Source organism: Bubalus kerabau, chromosome 5 (genome assembly GCF_029407905.1).
Source record: "Bubalus kerabau isolate K-KA32 ecotype Philippines breed swamp buffalo chromosome 5, PCC_UOA_SB_1v2, whole genome shotgun sequence".
In the NCBI taxonomy this organism is placed as follows: domain Eukaryota; kingdom Metazoa; phylum Chordata; class Mammalia; order Artiodactyla; family Bovidae; genus Bubalus; species Bubalus kerabau.
In genome coordinates, this window is record NC_073628.1 from 125,614,180 (window position 1) to 125,637,538 (window position 23,359).

Consider the following 23,359-nt stretch of genomic DNA (forward strand, 5'->3'; position numbering starts at 1 on the left):
AAGGAAGCCAATAAGTGAATTAAGATACACCAAAATAGAGTGATAAATTTAATACAGAATCTGAAAATTGTGGAAGAAGACAAGGGTGAGAGTGATAAATTAGTTTACTAGAACAAGTATATAATAAGAGGAATAAGAAAAAGTCACACCATTTATATTTTTAGAAGGAAAACAATCCTTGAGTTTCCAGGATGATTTTATTGAAAGTCTCATGCTGTGTATAAACATACAAGTGATGAGAAAAACATTAAATTGAAACATGCACTTATCTGGCATTCTCTAAAATACCATTATACAAGTTTTCATTTACTTAGAAAAATACCCACTAAAACAATCACAGTTTTTCTTAAGAGATCTAAAAAAAATGTATTGGCCAGAACAAAGTCCAAGAGAATAAACAAGATTCTGAATTGTATGTCAAAAAAACTGTACAAGGTTGTACATAAAACTAGAGCTTACAAAAGCCTCAGGTATAGTAAGAATACGGAATTAAGATCTCCAAAGTTCTATTTACCAATATCTATTAATAAAATCCTTATGAAATAATTGACTTAGAAAAAGTGAAATGCTCATGATTTCAGAGTGTATAGAAAATACTAAATATCACTTTCTGAAATAAAAGTGTACTCAAAACAGCACAACATGTAGTCTAGAATAAAGATTTCTGTCATTCATTTAAACTTTGCATGTATTATCACAATGGCTTAAGCATAAAATTTCTCTTGCATTAACTTTTTTTAAAAACTAGATTTCAAATCATTTCATGATTTTTATCTTTTGAATTATAACCAGATTTAAAATCAATTCTGTGGGGTAAATCATGTCTTTTTTTTTTTTTTCTTACCTTATTATCAATTCACTAGAATGTAAGAGTTTGGTACTTTTCTTGTGTCTTTTAGAAATTAACATATTCCATAGGCAATAAAAATAGAGTAACAACTAAGAACATTTTAACTTATTTTCATGTTTCTGTTGACTAACTCTTGCTTTGGGGAAATGAATCTTAAAATCAAGAAGTGAGTGTGGAAGAAATCAGGTTACTGATTGAATCTTCAAGCCAGTTGGCAGTTTTAAGGCTTAGACGTCAGCATATTAGAAACAGGTTGTATTCCTAATTCCTTCCCCCGCTCTGGGAGACAAGGATATGCAAATATTGACACTCCATATTTTAGACTGGACAGTACTTAATACTTGGAAAATCCTATTCCAAGCCCTTAGAATGACTGCAGTATATCAATACTATAAGTAGTCTACTTATTGGATATAATAAACTTTCAGATTGATAAACATGATTATATTTCATCTAGAGAGCTAAGTGTGTATTTTAGAATGAAAATGAAATGATTCACGGACTACTCCAAATATCTAAGTACATGTGGCCAGGAGGCTGCAAATGGGTTTGTCTTGAGAAGATTAAAATAACTCATTTTCAATTCTACTGATAGTACTATTCTTAAAAGTGGTTAAGTCCTGAATGTGTTTAACTGTTTTAATCTAATTGAGATGTAGACTGGACTTACTTGGTCCTTTTTCATGTAAAGGACATTCAACTTCTTTTTTCAAGGATAGTACTTTCCATTAATACCGATTTTTAGGATACAGTGAGCTCAGCTGCACACGGCTGAAGGATAGAGTCTTTTTCCTTCCCGTGTCGCCTCAGAGGTAAAGAATCTGAATGAGCAGATTCTTTTTTTTTTTACATCTTTCCCAAAATCACCTTCAGGTAAAGAAAGCCAGAGGGGGAGGCCCCAAGACTGAAATAACACTTTTGTTGACTAACAGACGTCACTTAAACTGTGCTTTTTGGTCTCATGAGTTGGCATGGTTGCTAAGATCAAACAAGTGAAGTAGAAGCTGTACTCTTGATAACACACAGACTTGGTATGCGAGTTATTCTGTGTGGTCTGCAGCAGAAGTTCCACTGTAACTGCCATATGCAGGCCAGATACTCATCCCCTGCTCCATGGAGAACGTCAGGCTATAAGCTGTAACACTGTACCCGAAGTCTTTTCCATTTAAAAAACAAAGGTTCTGCTTCTCCAATTCACTGCATTTTCCAATACCAGTTCCTAAACATCATGAAGTGGTACCTAAAAACGGTACTGGAAAAGAATCGCATCATGCTGTATTTGGTCTTAATATAAGACATTACCTACCTACCAACAGTGAGTCCTTCAGAACCAAGGCCTGACTCAGAGTTTAAAACTGAGGTGAAATGTGAACAGCAAGGTTATCTAGTTCTCAAAACCTCCTGATTCTCTCGGCCTCTGTCTGAGGGTGTTATTGTCAGAGGTAATCGCAATACTGCTAAATTTGTGTAACCGTACATGACCTCATGTGCTTTTCACTGGAGTCTGCAAAGTTTAAATGTTAGTGACAGAACAGACTAGCTTCTGAACGTGCTTTTTTGTTTTGTTTTGAAAGAACAAAAGCTGCTGTCAGTGAATGCTGTAAGAAAGATTAAGAAAGTAGTAACTCCCAAGATCCTGAAAATGATTTCCCATATTGCCAGAAGAATTTCAGTGCTCTTTAAGTAAAACACTTGCATATAATACCTAAAATCTCATAACGTGTGCACCAGGAAAAAAATTCCAAACCTTGTGGAGATCCCCATGGGAAATACTGGGGAAACAATACAAATAGACTTAAAAAAACAACCCACCATTACGTTTGCATATCTGATGTCAAGATGCTGAGGTAATATTGACTGCTTAAAAAAAACCCCACCAATCTTTGCCTCTGTTATTGCTGAAAAAGACATTAATACTGATTGAGTTACCTTACTGTATCAAAAGTGGGAGGGGGGAGGGCTTCATGAACATGGACTACTAGAGAGGCATAATGTTCAAAGCAAGTAAAAGAAAGTAGGTAAATGGGAAAATATAAAAAACTACAGTTATGGTCTTAGCCTTTCTATCTGGAGTGAGGGGGACAGTCCAACCCCAGTGGGGTCTATCACAGCCTTTTCATGGTTGTCCCTTCATGAATTTTTTTTTTGTTACCAGCCACTCAGAGTCTACTTCCAAGTGAATCCTTAAAAATAAAATTCACCAGTTCTCAATAAATAGTTGCAGTTCTCCTGAAGATGCTGGGTAAAGTGCAGAGAGAAGCACCATAGAAGCCCTGTTGCTGCGGTACGGCTGGCCTAAATCCGGATCTGATAGCCCACTTCGTTCAGAGTGCTGACGTCAGCCACCTTCTTCTCAGGCAGTGCAGGCCTGCGGGTAAAAGAAAGATGGGGTGGAGGGGAGGGGGTACAGAAAGATCATTTAGCGTTGTTGTCAGGGCCCTCTACCCCACCCCGCCCCCCACCACATGCCAGTCTAGCCCCCAACTCTACTTCTTGTTCTGAAGTCTGCCTTTATAGGTTTTAAAGAGCCTTTTAACAGGTTTTCAAGGTAGAGTTCAAAACAAAATGTATAGGTTGCTGAATGAGTTTAACTTCAAGCCTGAATTTGGTCACACTGTAACTTCTGACACGTATCTGTAACCCTTGCAAGAATCTGAAGTTCAACTACAACAGAACCAAGCACCTGAACCAAATTCTCCTAGAAACCTTGGCTTCCTCGGTGCCCTAGGGAAGCCCAGCGCCTCCCAGATGTCTGGGGTGACTCAGGTTCTCTTAGACATTCTCCATCTCTAGTCCAGGCTTGAGGGTATAAATTTAGGATGAATCTTTCAGAATTCTTCTGAAAAAGCATGTCCATGTGGAAAATCATTCCAAGGCAAATCGCCTCGCTTCCCTAAATGTAATACATTTTCTCATGTACTTTACAGTATGATACTACACTCAAACATTTACGGGAGGCATATGAGAAAGTACTTCAAGCTGGGGAAAGAAGTCCTTCAGAAGCACATCATCTGTCTTCATTAAAGCTACTTCATAGGAGAATTCCCGACATAAGATCATGCCTAAGCATTCTCAGGATTTATCTCACAACTTTTTCTCCATTTTTAAAATGAGTGGGTAGCTATTCCCTCCTCCAGGGGATCTTCCCAACTCAGGGATCGAACCTGGGTCTCCTGCATTGCAGGCAGATTCTTTACCATCTGAGTCATCGGGGAAGCCATTAACTCACCAGTTAGCAGCTAATTCAGACATGATGCTAGTAATGGTGTTGAGTTATTAGTATGCGGAATAAGAACAAGTTCAAGCAAGCGCTCCAGAATCCTTTCAGAGAAGCAGCCGCACCCAAAATGAAGTCCAGAAACCCATCTCTAAGAGTCCGTCTTCTCCCCTGGGACCTCGCACACTACCTGGGCCCTGAGCCGTGGCGGCTCTGAGATCTCCCACCGCCTCCCAAGGTTAAGCAGTTCCTCGTGCTTTAACGAGAGAACCCCTTGCTCCATGGTCCTCGCAGCACTTACCAATAGCTTGCCCCACTTTTCCGAGCGTTTCCTGCACAAGCTTTCTCCCTGTCCTGGCATATTCCTCAAATCCAAGTCACACGTCTCCTCCTGAAACTCTAAAGGTGCTGCCCTTCATATGTGAGATGAAAGCTAGTAAGACCCTAGCTTCCTAACGTTTCTCAGGGGCTCGGATAAACCCACACTCGCCTATTTTCTCTCCCTCATTTCTGCGACCAGCAGCACCTGCTTGCTGCAAAGTCCGCGGCAGGACAGGCGACGAGGTCAAGGAATGAACGCACCCCCCCCACTGACCCTGAAACGAGGGCTTCCCTGGGGTCACTGCAGCGACAGGCCACAAGCACGAGCCACTCGGACGCCAGCTGCTCTGAAGCCACTTCTTGGCCACTCTCCTGGCTTCCTCTTGAAGCCTCTCAGCCGCAAGGAAGAGAATTTTCACTTTTTCTTCAAGTTCCTCTGTTCCTGAAACCTCCCCTTATCTTTCCCACGTTCTGCTCTCAGCATCCTTAAAAATAGATGCACTTTGCCTTGGGGCCCTTTGGCCTCCTTTTTCTAAACCTTTCCTTAGCACTTCCGCCAGTTCCCCACGCCCCCAGGTGCTGAGGAACCACCACTTTATAAATAGCTTTTATTTATTAGGCACCTACTCTATACCAAGCATTGTTCTAAGGGGCTTACACGGGTGAATTCATTCCCACCATGGCCTTACGGCGCTGATACTGTTACCATCCATCTAACAGAGGAAGAAAGAGAGGCCCTGAAAGTTAGGAAACGTGCTCAAAGTCACGTGGTTAGCAAGAGGTGGAAACCAGAATTCTCCTCCAGAATCAAAAGCAGATGACCTTGACCAAGATGCAATGACCCTGACCCTCAGTCTCCTGGTCCCCACACAGAGCATCCTCCCAAGCATCTGAGGAAGACGTCAGGCCACTCCTGTCTCTGCATCTTGGCTTCTGGAATGCCTCCCGCATGTCTCTTCTCATCCCTTCAAGAACCCTAACCAACCCAGATGCCACTTCCCCTGTAAAGTATTTTCTGACTAGATGGCCCCACAACGCACCGCCCCTTGCTCCACATGCTCTACCATTTCCTTCTGTACATCGTTGGAGCAGGTCCCCAGCTCCTGTTAGGAACCAGGCCACACAGCAGGGAACCATCTGCTGCTCCCCACCACTCACATTACCGCCTGAACCATCCCTACCTCACCCCAGTCCACGGAAAAACTGTCTTCCATGAAACTTCCCTGGTGCCAAAAAGGTTGGGGTCCACTAGGTTAAAGAATCCCAAAGGTTCATAATTCTTGAGTCTGCCTCAGAGTCTGCAAACAACTGTAGAGAAGGGATCAAGTAAATTCATCTGCGAATCCCCACTGTTGAATATCCTGTACCTCTCAATAAACTCTGGTCTAGTTCCTTTGTTGTTTTTAATCTAAGTTGGGTCCTACTCTTTATGACCCCATGGACTGTAGCCTGCCAGGCTCCTCTGTCCCAGGGATTTCCCAGGCAAGAACACTGGAGTGGGTTGCCATTTCCATCTCCAGGGAATCTTCCCGACTCAGGGATGAAACTGCAGGAAGATTTTTTAGTGTTGAGCCACCAGGGAAGCCAGTCTAGTTCCTACTAACGTGTAAATGGCTGATAGGATTTCATTGTGGTATGTTTGTGATGGGATATTTTTATTTTAACAAAGTCCTAAGCCAGAATTCAAGCTACCATGAACAAACATTCTAAGAATTGACTGGAAGACTTTTTTTTTCTTTTCTGTATATAGGAGAGGCTTTACCTTATCTTTGAAGGTCACTTGGGGAACCTGCCTACTTGTACAGCTGAATTTGGTTCTGTGACAACAGACAGCATGGGGCCTTCCAAAGGAAAGGGACTAAGTTGTCTCCTTCCTCTGTATCCCCACCCTCATGCCTCCCACAACAGCCCATAACACAGGGGCAGAGGGAAAAAGGCTAACACTGGCAGAACTGTGGTGCTGGAGAAGACTCTTGAGAGCCCCTTGGATTCCAAGGGGATCAAACCAGTCAGTCCTAAACGAAATCAACCCTGGATATTCATTGGAAGGATGGATGCTGAAGCTGAAGCTCCAATACTCTGGCCACCTGATGCGAAGAACTGACTCATTGGAAAAGACCCTGATGCTGGGAAAGATTGAAGGTGGGAGGAGAAGGGGACGACAGAGGATGAGATTGTTGGATGGCATCACCGACTCAATGGACGTGAGTTTGAGTAAACTCTGGGAGTTGGTGAAGGACAGGGAGGCCTGGCGTGTACCGTCCATGGGGTCGCAGAGAGTTGGACACAACTGAGTGACTGAACAACAACACTGGCAGAAAATGAGTTCAACTGAGATTCCTGGCGAACTGTCTGCAAGGTGAAACCCTCTTCTTTCATGGCAACACTGGCTGAATTTCCTGGCCTGGCGAAGGGCAGAAGTGGGTTATCGCAGCATGCCACCTGCCTGGGAGCCCAGCCAGAAATAACGGCTCAGTCCTCGCCAGCTCGTCTCAGGGCCAAAGCTGGGGGAGCTATTGTGGAGAGGCCCTTCCAAGTGCTCCCCCAGCTATAATTAGAATATTGCAAGGGGGGTTATTTTTAAGAAACACAAGCCTCAGGACGATGATTCAGCTGGGTCTGCACTTGCCCAGAACCTTGCACATCGGATCCAGGGTTATTATTTTAGAACAATGTATTTCTCCAAATCCTTCCCTAGTCCAAACAAGGAAGGCTTTCCCTCTGAAAAGCTCTCGGGTGCCTTCTATTTTAGGGGACGTGGGGTAGGGACTTCAGGTTTCCTTTGATGCACTTTGTGGAAGGAAGGAGGGGGCACTTCTCTCCGCACAAAAATGGACTATCCCAGACTCACTGTTGTCATGTCAATGTATCCAAGTGTGAACCAGGCTAACTGCCTGATGGCCTGGTCCCGGAGCCAGCGCAGCGGAGCTCTGCAGAGCGGGAGGGGGCCTGGGGAGGACAGGCTCACGGTTCCATAGAGAAAGAGAAAGTGTTTTGTGGGAGGTGCCACTGGTATTCACCACATACCCTAGTATGGGCTAACTGCATCTAGACAGTGAACCATCTCCTATGTGCTCCACCTGGGGCAGCCTCAGGGCCAAGGAAGAGCTCGGCTAGACTGGACATTGGCATCAGGGAAGCCACAAGAAGCCTTGGAATCAGAAAGCGATGGAGCACATTGAGGATACAAGGGGGGGCGACAGCCCAACCTGGGGCTGAACGAGTTGGTGTGTCTATGTGAGACTGGACTTCAGGAAAGAGGCAGTAAGTGGAGAAAAAGCCTAGAGGGTTCCCCCTAAACCACCCAGGTCCCTCCCTGTCCCTGGGACAAGGGCTTTGTCTGGGGTGTCTCCTCTCCTCGCACCCCCAGCCCCCAAGCCGTCACTGGGCAGGATGGGTCAGACGGCCTGAAGGGCAGTCGGCCAGCAGGGCTCCTGGAACTTGGGCACCACTTACTCATTCACAAGAATTTACTAAGCGACACTTGGGCTTCCCTGGTGGTTCAGATGGTAAAGAATCTGCCTGCAAAGCAGAAGACCCAGGTTCGCTCCCTGGCTTGGGAAGATCTCTGGAGAAGGGAATGGCAACCCACACTGTATTCTTGCCTGGAGAATCCCATGGACAGAGGAGCCTGGCGGCCACAGTCCATGGGGTGGCAGAGTCAGACACAACTGAGAAACCAACACACTTAGACTGTGCCACGCGCCTTGCAGGTCTTGGGGTTACCAAAACAGATCGCTGGTCAGTGGAGCCAAAAATCCATTCCCCCTCTTCTAATGGAAATTCACCCCTTCCTTCTCCCCTGCGGGTGTGAGACACCACAGGGACGCGGCCCAGCTAAGCCCAGTTCCGGGCTCCCTGACGGAGACACACAGGTCCCCAGGCAGGCTGCTCAGGCTTCTTGCTCCTACCTCCCTTGAGGTCACAACCCCTCACACACGTGCACAGGCCCATGTTCACAGGTGACACCCTCACACACTGCACACTCACAAGGACCAGTTTAGCTGTACTCTCCACAGTCTCTGGACTCTATAAATGGATGTATCGCAACAGTACAACATTAAATCTTTCAGTCCTTGGTGTTAAGGGTGTGTGTGTGTGTGTGTGTGTGAGCGCACGTGTGCGCGTGCATGCGCGCACTCAGTCGTGTCCAGCTGTTTTGCGACCCCAGGGACTACAGCCTGCCAGCTTTCTCTGTTCGTGTGATTTTCCAGGCACGAGGACTGGAGTGGGTTGCCATTTTCTCCTCCATGTTAAGGGGGTGGAACAGATTAAATCAGGGGTGGCATCAGCCCAGCTTTCACGAGTTCAGGGAGACCCAAGGCCCTCCGCTCCTGTCTAGCTGGGCAGGAGTCAGGCCAGGCCAGACTCGATCTAGGACTCATGGCCTGTATGCCTTGGGGAGGAACAATGAGGGGGGCTCCCTCCCACCTGTCACCTTCATTCAAAGCCCGCCCTGCTTCTGACATTCCTCACTTCCCAGGACCACACGCACCCCTGCTGGCAGCGGACGGGGAGACAGCTGAGGCTGCTTGTGACCAGACAGGCCTGAGCCAAGAGGGATGCGGCTCTGGAGAGAGCTCCAGCCCCCTGTCCTTCCAAGCCCTCCCCAGGCAGGAGGCTCTGGCCGGAGATCTGGAGCCAAGGCCGCTGAGAGTCCCAGGCACGGCTTCCCGGCTCTGACCTCACCCTGCGGCAGAGAGCCCCCGAGGATCCCCAGCCCTGCGTGACTATCTTCAATCATCAGCTCTGGAGGCTCCTGGCTCACTCTGCCAGAGGTGGTTTTTCTTGATAAGGCCCGTCACTTCATTTTGGTTTGTTCAAGCATCTCCGGGCACCCTGGACCACCATGAAATCCCCCAGGGGATGAAGCAGAGCGGGCCTCTGAGTTGGAAACTGCCTTCTCTGGGCGCCGGGGAAGAAACCCCACCTCATCCGGGAGGTTTGACTTCTCCCTCCATAACCTTCCTAGTTCTCTCTCCCTCTCTGTGTCCCCTCTACATTCCGTGTGAAGTAAATTTTCCCCTTTCCAACGCCCCCACCCACCCACCCCTGCCCGGGGAGATTTCCTCACTTGGGATCTAAAGAGAATGACTTCTTGGGGCCCATTCAAAATACCTTCCATGTGGTTAGACCAAGGACCCAAACCGCTGCTCTCTGACTTCATTATGACTTCACTTAGAAACAACTTAGGGCCCTCCAGCCACATCGCCTGGAGGCGCCTTCATGAGCCTGGCAACTGAACGGGGCAGGAGTTCCCTCGTCTGACTGTGGCCCAACAGTGGGAGGAGACCTCACTGGGCTGAGGAACCTCTGTGACCCTGAGGGTCTCCACGGGGCGAGCAGAGCCCAGCGGAGCCACGGACTGCCCTCGAGATGGATGACAAAGAAGGGAAATCAAAGAGGAAGACAAAGGGAAGAAAAAGTCATGAGCAGCAAAGAAGAGAGGGGAAGAAACCGAGGGAGCAAAGAAGCAAGACGGGGAAAGAAGGTGTTCCCATGGACCCTGAGGGACTCTTGCCCCAGTTCAGAATGTTCTCGGGGTCACTCGAATTGGCAGGAGCTGCCTTCATGGGAACACACGCAGCCCAGCCAGAAAACCACTGTCCACTCACCACCTCTCTCTCAGGTTCAGGCCATGGATCAGGAAGCCGAGACCTGGGGACTGTCAGATGGAGAGGACTCCATGGAGCATTTGGGGTTGTCAATGGTGGACTGGTTTTTTATTGGGGGGTGGAAATGGTCCTGAGCTTTGCAGGACATTCACCCTCTGGGCCCCCAGGCACTCATGGGCAGCAGCATCATTATGAACCGTCCCCTTCCGCTGCACTTCTAACCCTTCTCCCCCAGGGGGCGCCCTGGCCCCTGTTGAGAATCTCAGTGAGCCTGAGGCCCACTGTCCTCAAGGAGCTGGTTTTAAGTTCACAGAAGGCCTTTTCCACCTACATAGCAAGCTCTATCTGTTTACGAACCACAGGAAACAACCTGACTGTTCAGTGTGGAAGGTTCTTTAAACAGTCCCAGAGGAGCAGAGAGGAGGCGGAAGGACTGTTGGGCAGAGGGGTGGGGGTGGGAGTCCCTGTTTCTCTCTTGAAGGAACTCTGTCTCAGAGGACACCAACGGAGTCACTGCCGTCTGCCCTCCCACTCAGCTGACTGTCTTGTCAACCCAGTGACACTGATGCTCCTTTCGAGAAGGATTATTCAGACAAGTGCAAAAATGGTGAGGAATGCAGAGCTGGAAGGAGCCCCAGCTGCAAGGGAGGGGGGCGGGGGACATGAAACCACTAAAATTATCCACACTCACAGACAGGGGCTGGGACCCCACAGCTGAGGAGCCTCTTGGCTGTTATGGTAGCTCTCCCCTCTTGAGGCCACTCCCCAGCTTCTTGGAGGCACCCGCCACATTTAGAGATGACTTGGCAGCCTTAAGTAATGCTGAAATAACATAGTAAGATAAGGCAATGGCACCCCACTCCAGTACTCTTGCCTGGAAAGTCCCATGGACGGAGGAGCCTGGTGGGCTGCAGTCCATGGGGTCGCTAAGAGTCAGACATGACTGAGCGACTTCACTTTCACTTTTCATTTTCATGCATTGGAGAAGGAAATGGCAACCCACTCCAGTGTTCTTGCCTGGAGAATCCCAAGGGCGGGGGAGCCTGGTGGGCTGCCGTCTATGGGGTCACACAGAGTCGGACACGACTGAAGCGACTTAGCAGCAGTAGCAGCAGCAAGAATCACCAGCTGAGACATTACTTTGCCAACAAAGGTCCGTCTAGTCAAGGCTATGGTTTTTCCAATGGTCATATATGGATGTGAGAGTTGGACTGTGAAGAAAGCTGAGTGCTGAAGATTTGATGCTTTTGAACTGTGGTGTTGGAGAAGACTTGAGAGTCCCTTGGACTGCAAGGAGGTCCAACCAATCCATCCTAAAGGAGCTCAGTCCTGGGTGTTCATTGGAAGGACTGATACTAAAGCTGAAACTCCAATATTTGGCCACCTCGTGCGAAGAGTTGACTCATTGGAAAAGAGCCTGATGCTGGGAGGGATTAGGGGCAGGAGGAGAAGGGGAAGACAGAGGATGAGATGGCTGGATGGCATCACCAACTTGATGGACATGAGTTTGAGTGAACTCCGGGAGTTGGTGATGGACAGGGAGGCCTGGCGTTTTGTGATTCATGGGGTCGCAAGGAGCCGGACATGAGTAAGCGACTGAACTGAACTGAACTGAACAGTCACCAAACCCTTCCTGGTCCCGATCACGCTACACACTAAGAGGTCTGGAGTTTCATGGAGTTACTGGATCATAACTACATTTGTCACTTTCTCGTCTCCTCGCCCAAAAGCCAGATTATCTGGAGAAAAGCCTGCTTGGGGAAGGCCATGGGTAGAGGCTGGGAAGCTGCTTTACTCCAGACACACCTCTAGGAACCAGGCTGTCCTGGGTCCCAGTCTGTTGCAGTGGCGGAAGCTGGGATCTGGACAGGGAGGGAGGAGCTTGGTGCTCGGTGCGTCTCGTAGTCCCCACCTCCCGCAGCCTGCATGTTACTCTCGTCTCCTGCATCTCTCTTTCCTCTCTTTTTGCACGGGGGCCCCTGTCATCCCTCATCCCGCCCTGCAATCCAGAAGTCAGGGTTAAGGAGGAACCATGGAAGAGACGCTGCCATCCTTGTAACGTCTTCGTGCGGTGTGTGCTAAGTCGCTTCAGTCGTGTCCGACTCTTTGAGACTCCATGGATGGTAGCCCGCCAGGTTCCTCTGTCCATAGGATTCTCCTGGCAAGAATACTGGAGTGGGTTTCCGTGCCCTCCTCCAGGAGATCTTCCCGACCTAAGGATCGAACCCGTGTCTCTCTCTCAAGTCTCCTGCGTTGGCAGGCAGGTTCTTTACCACTAGCACTACCTGGGAAGCCCTTGTAATGCCTCCCTCCACTGTGAAACTCTAGCCAAGAACTTGCCCCCCAGATTACCCTCCTGGCCTCCAAACTCTGGGAGGAGAGAAAAGCAGCAGTGGGAGCTTCCACCACCAAGAATCACCATGGTCTTACTGGACTTTCTCACATCAGAGTGTCCACAGGAATCCACAAGCCGCCTGGGCTCCCTGGCTGGTCAAGCAACCAAGGCCACCTGATCCTGGTTGTGGGCCAGAACCACCATCCCCCAAATTCTGACCCTAGGGAAGAGTTTATGAAGATGCCTGGGAGTCAGGGAGAAGCGGCTGCCATGAGGGGTCGTGAGTCTCAGGGGATCTGGGGCCTGGTTGCAGCCCCTCTTCATCATTTTGGAAAAGTCTACATTTCCACTGAACCAAGAGCTATCACCTCTGTGCTCCTGGGGCCTGCCTGGCTGGAGCCGGGACCAGTTCAGGGAATGAAGGGGGGTGATGGACTTGAACCGCACTTCTCCGCAGGTCTTCCTTCCTGACCTCTTGGTGACTACTGCCCTCTCCCCAGTCTTCCTGCCCATTCCCAGGCCCACTCCCACGCCTCAGGAGGGCAGGTGGGGGAGGGCAGGGGGCCCTCACACTGGAGGGTGGCTGTGCACTCGCATCCGTGGCAATCTAACAGCTGTCCGCTGCAGGCGCCGGCATGCTCACTTGCCTTGGCTGCGTGACAGAGTAGCCGGAGATGAGGGCAGGGGCACGGCCTGGGCGATGACTGAGGTCAGGACTTCTCTCTCTGGCCCCCAGGAGAAGGACCCATCGGGTTCCTCCCAGGGTGACTTCAGTGGGGCCCAACCACAGGGCCACGCCAGGGCCACACCCTCTGACTTCACAACAGCAACCTCATTACCCAGGGGCCCAGGCAGGACTAGGCAGGGCTGAGTCCCTGATCCACGCTCGATGGCCTCATCTGCCCCTCTCAGCAGACCCAGGACCTTCGAGACTTGACATTCTGTTATTTTTTGAAGGTCAAGCCCCAAATCGGTTCTCCCACAATGACTGACCAGACTCTGCCTCTCCAGGTGGCATCCCTAGACCAGCAGCACCAGGATCACTGGGGACTTGTTAGAAGGGCACCTTCTCAGGCCCCGGCCCAGATCTGCTGCATCAGAACCACTGGGGGAGGGGCCAGGCAATCTGTGTTAACAAGCCCTCCTCCTGGTGCTCAACCGTTAAAGTGAAAGTCGCTCACTCATGTCCGAGTCTTTGCGACCCCATGGACAGAGGAGCCTGTCCATGGAATTCTCCAGGCAAGGATACTGGGAGTGAGGTAGCCATTCCCTTCTCCATGGGATCTTCCCGATCCAAGGATAGAAACGGGGTCTCCTGCATTGCAAGCAGATTCTTTACCGTCTGAGCCACAGGGAGGCCCTTGTGAACAAGGTTATACGACGCTTCCATCTCTCCTCAGCCAGGCCCCATGTGCCCATTTTCCACCCTGTACTGATAAGCCTCTTCCCCACTCGCACCAGATGACTCGGGCTCCCTCACAGCAGCATCAGAGCCACGTGATACACGGTGTCACCTTCCGCCTCCTCAGCGCCCCTAAGCCCTTCTGCGCTATCCTCGGTGTGCACAGGCGGATGCCTTCATGCTGGCCCTTTCTCCCACTCTCTATTTCTTCCCCATCTCCTATGCTGGCACTTCTTCTCGCACACTCAGGACCCTGACATGACTTCTTCTTTTCCGCTCTCTTTCTCCTTTCTTTCCTGGCAAACTGATCCAGCTGTTGTTTCAACTGTCCCTTCCAAGTAGATGGCTCTAAAAGCAGGATCTCTATTCCCCAACACCCTTGAACTCCACATCTGCATTTTCAGCAACTTCTATGACATTCCCCCTAACCCCTACCTCCTATGTCTAAGAAGCACCTCAAAGCCCACAGTCCAAATTCAAACTCCTTTCTTCCTCCATTCAAACCAGCACCTTCACCAGCCGCTTGTCATTCCAACTTTTGTTTCTATAACCAGCTTCTAAGATCGTACGGGCTTTACCATCCCTGGGCAATCATGGTAACTTTTTGCAGTTAAAAACGTAATCTGCCTTGGACTGCAAACCTCCTGTGGATCCAAGTAAAATGACCCCAACAGGAATTGCCTTAAAAACCAACGATGGTCATCCTGTGCAAAAATCCAATCAGACACAACACCTAGGGTTTCCTGGGCCCTGGATACCAGAGTCTCGAGGGGAAAGCAAGACTTTATGGACCATGCAACGTTTGCTGAAGAGTTGAGAGCTCCTCAGGAGAGGACTCAGGCCTCCACGGGCAGTAAGCATAACCAAGCAGATTAAAGGCTACACTCCCCGACTCCAGGGCTCACCAAATAGATTCCCATTTCGGGCGGGGCCGCTTACACTCTGCCCAATGACCCTCTGGGAAGGGCTTCCAGGTCCATAGTCCTCTGAGACCATAGCTGCTTTGTTCAGTGACAGTAATGAATGGCTGTCTGAATCAGAGAGGACAGACAGGTGAGCAGCAGGATCAAGGGTGCTGCCCAGCATTAGGGGCAGGAATAGGGTCAGAGGCCATGTACGACAGGTCTAAAGCCACCCTGCTCCCTAAAAGGACAAAACTATGTTGAAACCACAGGGAGTTACTGCATAACACAGGGAGTTCAACGTGTCGCACAACCCAGAGGGGTGGGATGGGGTGGGAGGGGGGCGAGGGGGAAGGTTCAAGGAGAAGGGGACACATATACTTACGGCTGATTCATGTTGTTGCATGGCAGTAGCCAACACAATATTGTAAAGCAATTATCCTCCAATTAAAACTTTTTAGAAAAAGAAAAAAGAAACCACTCTGACCTTCAGTTATAGGAGCACCCAACCCTCCCAGATGGTCATTCCTCCCCTTTCAAACCCTGGGCTCCAGTCCCAAGACCTTCCTGGCTGTTGGTGCAGAAGCCTGGGACTGGCAGTGGGAGGCGGAACAGAGATGAACGGGAAATCTTCCCTGGAAATGACAATACTTCATCCTGTCCTCTCCTCCCCCACCACCTTCCCAGAGTCAGGAGGCCTGGGTTCTAGCCCCAGTTCTGTCGCTGGCCAACTACACGACACAGCACAAGATCTTCTGTGCCCTGGTTCCTTCCTCTGAAAAGGAAAACTGTGAAACACTCTCTCCTCCCACTACAGGAATGTTGTGACGGTAACAACATGCTGTGTAACACAGTTCACCATCCACAAACCGCTCTTATCACATCATCTAACCGAGCTTACAGCACCTTGTGAGATAGGCAAGAAAGGCATTCTGATCCTCTTTGACACACAAGGAAACTAAGACGCCCCCAAGCACTTGCCCAGGCTGCAAGGCGAATGCGCGGACGCGCCGGGGCCCCTGTGCCCTGCACCCCTGGGCCCCCTGCACGGTGAGAGCCCGTGTGACAGACACAGCAGGCCGCTGGTATTCATCAAGGCAGTATTTTTTTTTCCCCAGTGTATTTATGGCTCACGTATTTGCCAGGGGATTACCACTGGCTACTTTGGGCAGCCTCAGCATCTCCAACTGTCATATCTTAAGTGGATCACTTTGATCTAAGAAGGAGGCGAGGAGTCACCAGCTTCGAGGCTAAAACAGAGGAGGGTACAGCCAGCCAAGGAGAGAGGAGAGGCCAAGTGCTGTTTCTGATGCCACCATCCACAGAGGGCAACTGCACTTTCTACTGGGCACAGAGGGCTAAGGTTCTAGTAACAGGCAAGTTCATCCCTTCTAACGGTCTCATTTTTGGGGTGAGAGAACGTGAGCCCAGAAAGGTTGCACAACACGTCTAAGGCCCCACAGCTCCCTAAGCAGCTGAGCTGACTCCAGACCCAGGCTCCCTAACTCTAAGGCCAGGGCTCCTTCCAGGCTCTTCTCCACCTCGTAGTGTCTGGGGCTTATCCCTCCAGTGGTGTCTACATCTGACCGTTAGGAGGGTAAGAGCACTGGGGGGGTGACATGCATGGGGGACCTTTGCCGTCAGAGATGTCCCCACGCAAGAGGCCCATCTCTTGGAGATCACCATTTGGTTCGAATGCCAAGCTCAGGACAACCCCACGAGTGTACGTGCTGGGCCTTGAGCTGGGGAATGGCGGGGGGAGGGGAGGATACTACTCACGACTTGTCTCGCCTGCCAAGCCGTCTTGGGGGGCTCGCCTGCCTCCTGCGGGGGGACAGGGATTTCCCCCGGCTTCTCACTTGGGTTGGAGAGTGGGCACTTGCAGGTTTCAGGATCTGGAAGAGATAGCAGGAGTCACCGCGCTAGCTCCCCACGGACCCTCCCCTTGCCTTCCTGAAGCCCAGCATCCCAGCCCCGCCCCTCGTCATCCCATGCTGCCCAAGGCCCTGGGCTGGAAGACTTCCGGGAGGAGGGCTGAGCCACCCAGGTGCCTCTCTCATGAGGCACCTTGCTGCAACTAGAGAAAGATGGAGTGCAGCAACCAAGACCCAGCACGACCAAAAATAAAGAAATAATGAAATTATAAAAAGTTAAAAAAAGAAAAACCAGGATGAGTGGGTCACCCTGCTGTATAATTTATCAGATTATACGGAGTCATGTTTTATCTCTGGTTTGCTTTGTAAGTTGCAAAGCCCTTGGGCATAAAATTCTGACCTGATGTCACAAGGTCACCACAAGAAGCAGAGGGGCCACTGCTCAGAGGATGGCATGATGACCCTGTGCCCCTTCCCCCATCACAGACAGCCCAGTGCCTCAGCCTCCTGGGGCTGTTTGGTTGTTCAGTAAATTCCCCTCTTGTGAAAACAAAGTCCCATCCATGTTGCCCCAGAAGCCAGTTTATTCTTCCCTGGATCCTTTCCCCCCTCACACATGCACATATGCATGCGTGCTAGGTCACTTCAGTCATGTCTGACTCTTTGTGACCCTATGGACGGTAGCCCACCAGGCTCCTCTGTCCATGGGATTCTCCAGGCAAGAATACTGAAGTGGGTTGCCGTGCCCTCCTCCAGGAATCGAACCCTCTTCTCTTGCATCTCTGACATCTCCTGCATTGGCAGGCAGGTTCTTAGTCGCTAGTACCACCAGGAAGCCCACACGCATGCAGAGTGGGTTCAAAGGATCAAGAATCTCCATTCCAGGGAATTCCCGGGTGGTCCAGTGGTCAGGACCCCACACTTCCACTGCAGTGTGCCCAGGTTCGATCCCTGGTCGGGGAACTAAGATCCCACAAGTTCATGGTGTGACTAGAAAAAAAAAAAAAATCCCCGTTCCAAGTGCTACCAAGTGAAGATGACAAGTCTCCAGGTGCTAACCACAACCAAGCCTAAATTCGGCATAATCACTTTCTCCTGTGGGCCTCGGTGTAGACACAGCCCTCAGTGACTCCACAAGGCCTGGAGGGGCAAGGACAAGCAGGCATCCTGTCCCCTCGGCAGTGACATGGTCGTTTATGAAACTGTGGCAGGATGTGTGCTCCTTTGTTTGCTCCTATGACACCAGGTCAGAATTTTATGCCAAGGGCTTTACAACTCACAAAGCAAACCAGAGATAAAACATGACTCGGTATATAACATGACTTTGCTTCAGCTGCAACACCCACATGGACTTTAGCTCTGGTTTTTAAAGTAGTAAATGCAAAGAAACTTAAATTGTCCATGTCAAAAATCAGATCTGATAGGGCCCACTTGGGGTCTCATTGATTAGACGGCTCGTTATGTCGACCTGGCAAACAAAGAATAAATCACAGTGATCTGTGAGACTAACCAAATTGCCCAAATGGCATCCTGTTATCTCACGGGCGCCTATCTTCTCAAAGCTACGAGACCACCAGGTTCTAGACCTCCGGCTATGCGACCACCCCTTCAGAGAATTTTTCACTGGTGGGGTATAAGAAGGACTCCATCAGAAAGGGAGAATGCTGGTTCTCCTTAAGAGCCAGTCACCTTCTCTTTTCCCTCTAATAAATTTCCTTTTCTTGCCTGACTGCTGGGCTCGCTCTCTTTTTCTCTGAAATCGCCTTACAAAATCCTTTACAAATTTTTTATTATTATTATTTTTTGGCCACACCACTTGGCATGTGGAATTTTAGTTCCCTGACCAGGAATTGAACTTGTGCTCTCTGTAGTGGAAGCCTGAAGTCTTAACCACTGGACTGTCATGGAAGTCCCCAAAATTATTTAAAAGGTGGCTAATAAACAAGATAACCTCAAGAAACTGTTGGCCATCTCAGAAACACAGGGCACATGGCAAGAGAGAGAGAGAGACAGAGAGAGGGAAAATGAAAGAAGGGTCTTGCATCCCTTATCTGCCTTCCTTGCACTGACCTTCATCCTCATGTCCCTGGCATATTTCTCCAGCTCCTTCCTTATGTCAGCCCTCAACATTTTTGAGACATTGAGGACCAGCTGCTTCCACTCGATGGGCTGGAAGCTATGAGGCTCGTGGGGGACATACAGTCCGATCTTGACCTTCTTGACTGTGTGAAGATACTTCTTGTAGGAGTCTTCAAAGTCAAAGATGAGGTCACTCAGAGTCCGAAAGGTCAATGGCTTGTCCATCAGCTCAGCCCTTCGGCTCATGCCCAGCGAGCCATAGCGGCCATTGCAGTAAATCCCCAGCACAACGTGGTGAAAGTAATTTCCTGAGAAGTAGGTTTTAAAGCTGATGGGGAATCGCTCGATGGAAGGCTGTCCATTCGTTAAGTATCTTAAGACAATCTGAGTCAAGGAAGAGGCCTTGAAGATACCAGAACTTGCACTCCCAGGAAGGGGAAGTGGACCACATGGCCAGGGGATCCACTCCCCTGCCTCTGAGCAGACCCAGACCTCATCTTTCCAGATCAATCCTCTTATAAAGGATTCACTCACTATCTTTGAGATATCTGCTATCTGCTGCACACCAAACCAAATTTTATGGGACCAAGAGTGAAGACTTCCTTTCTTCTTTAGTAATTAAATAAATACAAGCACAAGGTACTTTTTCTTTACCTGGTGCTCTACAGGGGATGACAAGCTATTAAAAGTCAGTTTATGCCACTGGAATGATGTTCTCAGTCATTAATTCTGACTTGGGTATGTGGGGCAGACCAGGTTTCAAAGGCCTTTGCAATGGTGTGGGAAGAAATGATAACCAGAATCAAGGCAAGGCAGTGGAGACGGAAAAGACACAGACCAACTGATGGAAAGGGAAGGGACAGGATGGTGTCAGGATGCGTCACACCTGCACCTCGCCTGCTCCTCTCACTGGCCCTGGCACACCCATGCCAGCAGCCTTGGGTACCACCGGACAGCTGCCTGCAAAACCCGACCCCCGGGCTCCCCTCAGTCCCCAGACCGCTTGGTGACACAGCTCAGCCCTCTCCATGGACTGGCTCACTGGGGTCGAGCCATCCAGTCTCTGTTAACTCAGTTTGGGCTCAGCAACTCCACAGCGCACAGCTTCAAGTAAGTGTCCCACAGACTCCAAACGCTGCAACGCTGGACAAGAGGCACCACCTCCTCAGGTCTATATCCAAGTCTCTGGATGGTCCTGGTGTGGCTATGCTGACTCACAGATCCGGCTCTTCTGAAGAGAGACACTAAAAATCCAGATACACTCTGCTGAAAACGGCTGGTGTCACCAGGCTTTGCTAACGTAAGTAACAAGCCAGGCTCTTAACACGGTGGCTTGGTGCATGCGTGCACGCTAAGTCGCTTCAGTCATGTCCGACTCTTTGCCACCCCACGGACCGTAGCCTGCATGGCTCCTCTGTCCATGGGATTCTCCAGGCAAGAATACTGAAGTGGGTTGCCGTGCCCTCTTCCAGGGGATCTTCCCAACCCAGGGATCAAACCCGTGTCTGTTACATCTACCTGCACTGGCAGGCGGGTTCTTTACCAGTGATGCCACCTAGGAAGCTGGCTTGTGCATGGTAAGTATTAATACTTGCTAAGTGGGTACAGTTCTCCTCTCTCTGGGAACTTGTCTTCACCGTTTCTTATCTCTGCTCCAATTCACTTTCTACACGGTGGCCAGAATGATCTATTGAAGCCAAAATGCAGCACATGTCATTCTTTTACTTACGTTTTCAGTGTCTCTCACTTCTCCAGGACTTAGTCCAAATCCCTCCGCAAAGTCTGCCATGATTCAGCCCCTGCTCACCATCCTCTGTACTGTCTCATCTCCCCCACACGCTGACCCACAGCTGATCCGTGATAACTTGCTTTTTTGTGGCTGCACAGCTTGCAGGATCTTAGTTCCCCAACCAGGAATTGAACCAGCACCCTTGGCAGCGAAAGCGCACAGTCCTAACCCCTGGACCACCAGGGAATTCCCGACCCGTGACATTTTTGCAGGATACACCCTGAGACCATAAAGAATCCACAGATCTATGCCCACTGCCCTCAGCACACGTATTCCCCCAGAACATGAGGTCAAATATAACTGAAAATCTTAAATGACCTTTAGACTGCATCTGACTCATTGGAAAAGACTCAGATGCTGGGAAAGATTAAAGGCAAAAGGAGAAGCGGGGAGCGGAGGATGAGATGATTATAGTATCACCGACTCAATGGACATGAATTTGAGCAAACTCCAGGAGACAGTGGAGGATAGAGGAGCCTGGTGGGCTACAGTCCATGGCGTCACAGCGTCAGACATGACTTAGTGACTGAACAACAACAAACACATTACAAAGCTGAGACCAAAGTGACCTATGAAACTTTCAAATATAAACCACTATACCCACTGTACACGACCTCATGTCCCTATTTCAGTATAACTTCTTTTTTGGCTTCCTGCAGGTCAGCCTTATAACACAAGGGATTTAAACCTGGCAGAGATCTTTGGGGTCTCCCAAGAATCATGAGTGGTAAGGATGCTACGGACCTTCTCGCTTTCACACAGGCCACACCCTGACTGGAAGAGCCTCACTTCCTGGTTGTGATACCTTCCCTGACCTTCCTCAGTGTGAGTGAAGTCCCCGCATCCCCTGCAAGAGCTCCCAGAGCACTTGGCGCTTATTCACCCAGCACTGTGCGTGTGTGTTTGTATCTTACAAGGGCAGGAGCTATACTTTGCATCCTGGGCCTCCCATGAGCCAAGCACACAGAAGTGTCTGGTTAATGCTTGCTGAAAGGATGAACCTTACGTTGTGAGGATACATCTCCTTATGCTTAAAAGGACTGCACTCGACAGAGAAAGACAAACACTGGATATCACTTACATGTGGAATCCAAAAACCACAACATACCAGTATACATAACAAAAAAGAAGCAAGACTCACAGATACAGAGAAGAAACTAGTAGATACCAGTAGGGGGAAGGGGCAACATAGGGATGGGAAGTGGGGAGGAACAAGCTGTTGGGTGTAAGACTGGCTCAAGAATGTATTGTACAGCACTGGGAATGGAGCCAATATTCTGTAATAACTGTAAATGGAAAGTAGCCTTTAAAATTACATTAAAAATTTTCAAATAAAAGTAATTAAAAAAAAAAAAAGGCCTGCACAGAGTATAGGGCTAATCCAGGTACCCTTAAAAGGAAGAAGTCTTGTTGTCTGACCTCAATTTAATCACAGATGGCTCCTCTCTATAAAAATGGTTACCTGCTTTCTCTTCACTTTATCACGTGAGGTTAACTGGCAGTAAGGGAGTGAAATCACATCCTTCTGGGTCCTCTTACATAAATTCTTCCCTGCTTTCTGGGGCGAGTTCTCTGGGGCTGGAACAAGGGCACTCCTCAGTTAAGTCAGTGTAACAAACACCACTTCCTATCCCAGCCAGACTGCTAGGTAGGGCTGTGGAGTCAAAGATGAAGTCCACAGCTCTTCCCCGAAAGTCTGACAGAGAGACAGACTGAACATGGACACAACACTGAGGCTTCCCTGGTGGAGCAGTGGCTAAGACTCCATGCTTCTCCTTCCAGGGGCAAGGGTTTGATCCCCAGCTGGGGAAGATCCCCATGCTACGTGGTGTGGCCGGGGCGGGGCGGGGGCGGGGGGGAGGACACAACACCATCAGCATGGCCGTTCCTCAAGCAAATTAAACACAGAATTACCATATGACCCCGCAACCGTACTTGGGGTACACACCCAAGAGAACCAAAAGCGAGGACTCCAACAGATACTTGCACACCAATGTCACAGCACCATTCTTCACAAGAGCCCAAAAGTGGAAATAACCAAAGGGCCTATTCAAGCGGTGAATGGATAAACAATGCGCGGTATATACATACGATGCAATAGCTCAGCCTTAAAAAGGAAGGACATTCTAGCATATGCTACAACAGGAAAGAAACTTGAGGAAATTAGTGTATGTGAAATAAACCAGTCAGAAAAGGACAAATACTGTATGATTCAACTCTATGAGGTATCTGGAGGAGTCGAACTCGTGATAAAGACATAAAGTAGGATGGTGGTTGTTAGGGGCTGGGGACCCTGTTTAATGGGCTTAGCATTTCAGTTGGGAAGAGGAGGTGGTGGGGATGGACAGTGGTGATGGCCGTATAACAGCGTGAATGTCCTCCATGCTACTGAACTGTAAAGTTAAAAATGGTAAATGTAAACCAGTCCATCCTAAAGGAAATCAGTCCTGAATATTCACCGGAAGGGCTGATGCTGAAGCTGAAGCTCCAATACTTTGGCCACCTGATGGGAAGGGCTGACACATTAGAAAAGACCCTGATGCTGGGAAAGACTGAGGGCAGGAGGAAAAGGGGACGACAGAGGATGAGGTGGTTGGATGGCATCACCGACTTGATGAATATGAGTTTGAGCAAGCTCCAGGAGTTGGTGATGGACAGGGAAGCCTGGCCTGCTGCAGTCCATGAGGTCGCAAAGAGTCGGACACGACGGAGCGACTGAACTGAAGTTATGAATATGTCACTACAATGCTTAGAAACCCTGCATTTGCAATATATATGTCAAGTCATTACGGTGTACATCTTAAACTTGCACAGTGCTTTAAGTCAATTTTATCTCAGTAAAACTGAAAAAACCCACCCCAATGCGATCCGTGCTGAGAGAGAGGAATCCCAGCCACCTCAGGGACAGCAGAGAAGGGGCCTCGGTGTGACCACACCAGAATTTCTACGGGACAAGCAGAGTCAGTCAAGGGGAG

The 23,359-nt window shown here is 49.4% G+C and overlaps 1 protein-coding gene across 2 annotated transcripts in view; it reads right to left on the reverse strand.

Moving 5' to 3' along the window:
* Nucleotides 1–178: 178 nt before the first annotated feature.
* VASH2 (vasohibin 2) overlaps nt 179–23,359 on the reverse strand; it is a 41,151-nt gene continuing 17,970 nt past the window's right edge. The window contains exons 6-8 of one of the 2 annotated variants that reach the window (XM_055583001.1): nt 18,587–18,968; nt 16,422–16,537; nt 179–3,218 (exon numbers count right to left, since the gene is read on the reverse strand). In XM_055583001.1, the coding sequence (XP_055438976.1) occupies nt 3,146–3,218; nt 16,422–16,537; nt 18,587–18,968 (571 nt within the window). In that variant the 3' untranslated portion in view covers nt 179–3,145. Of the gene's footprint in view, nt 3,219–10,976; nt 11,427–16,421; nt 16,538–18,586; nt 18,969–23,359 lie in introns of those variants that run through there. The other variant, XM_055583000.1, reaches the window with a different exon arrangement.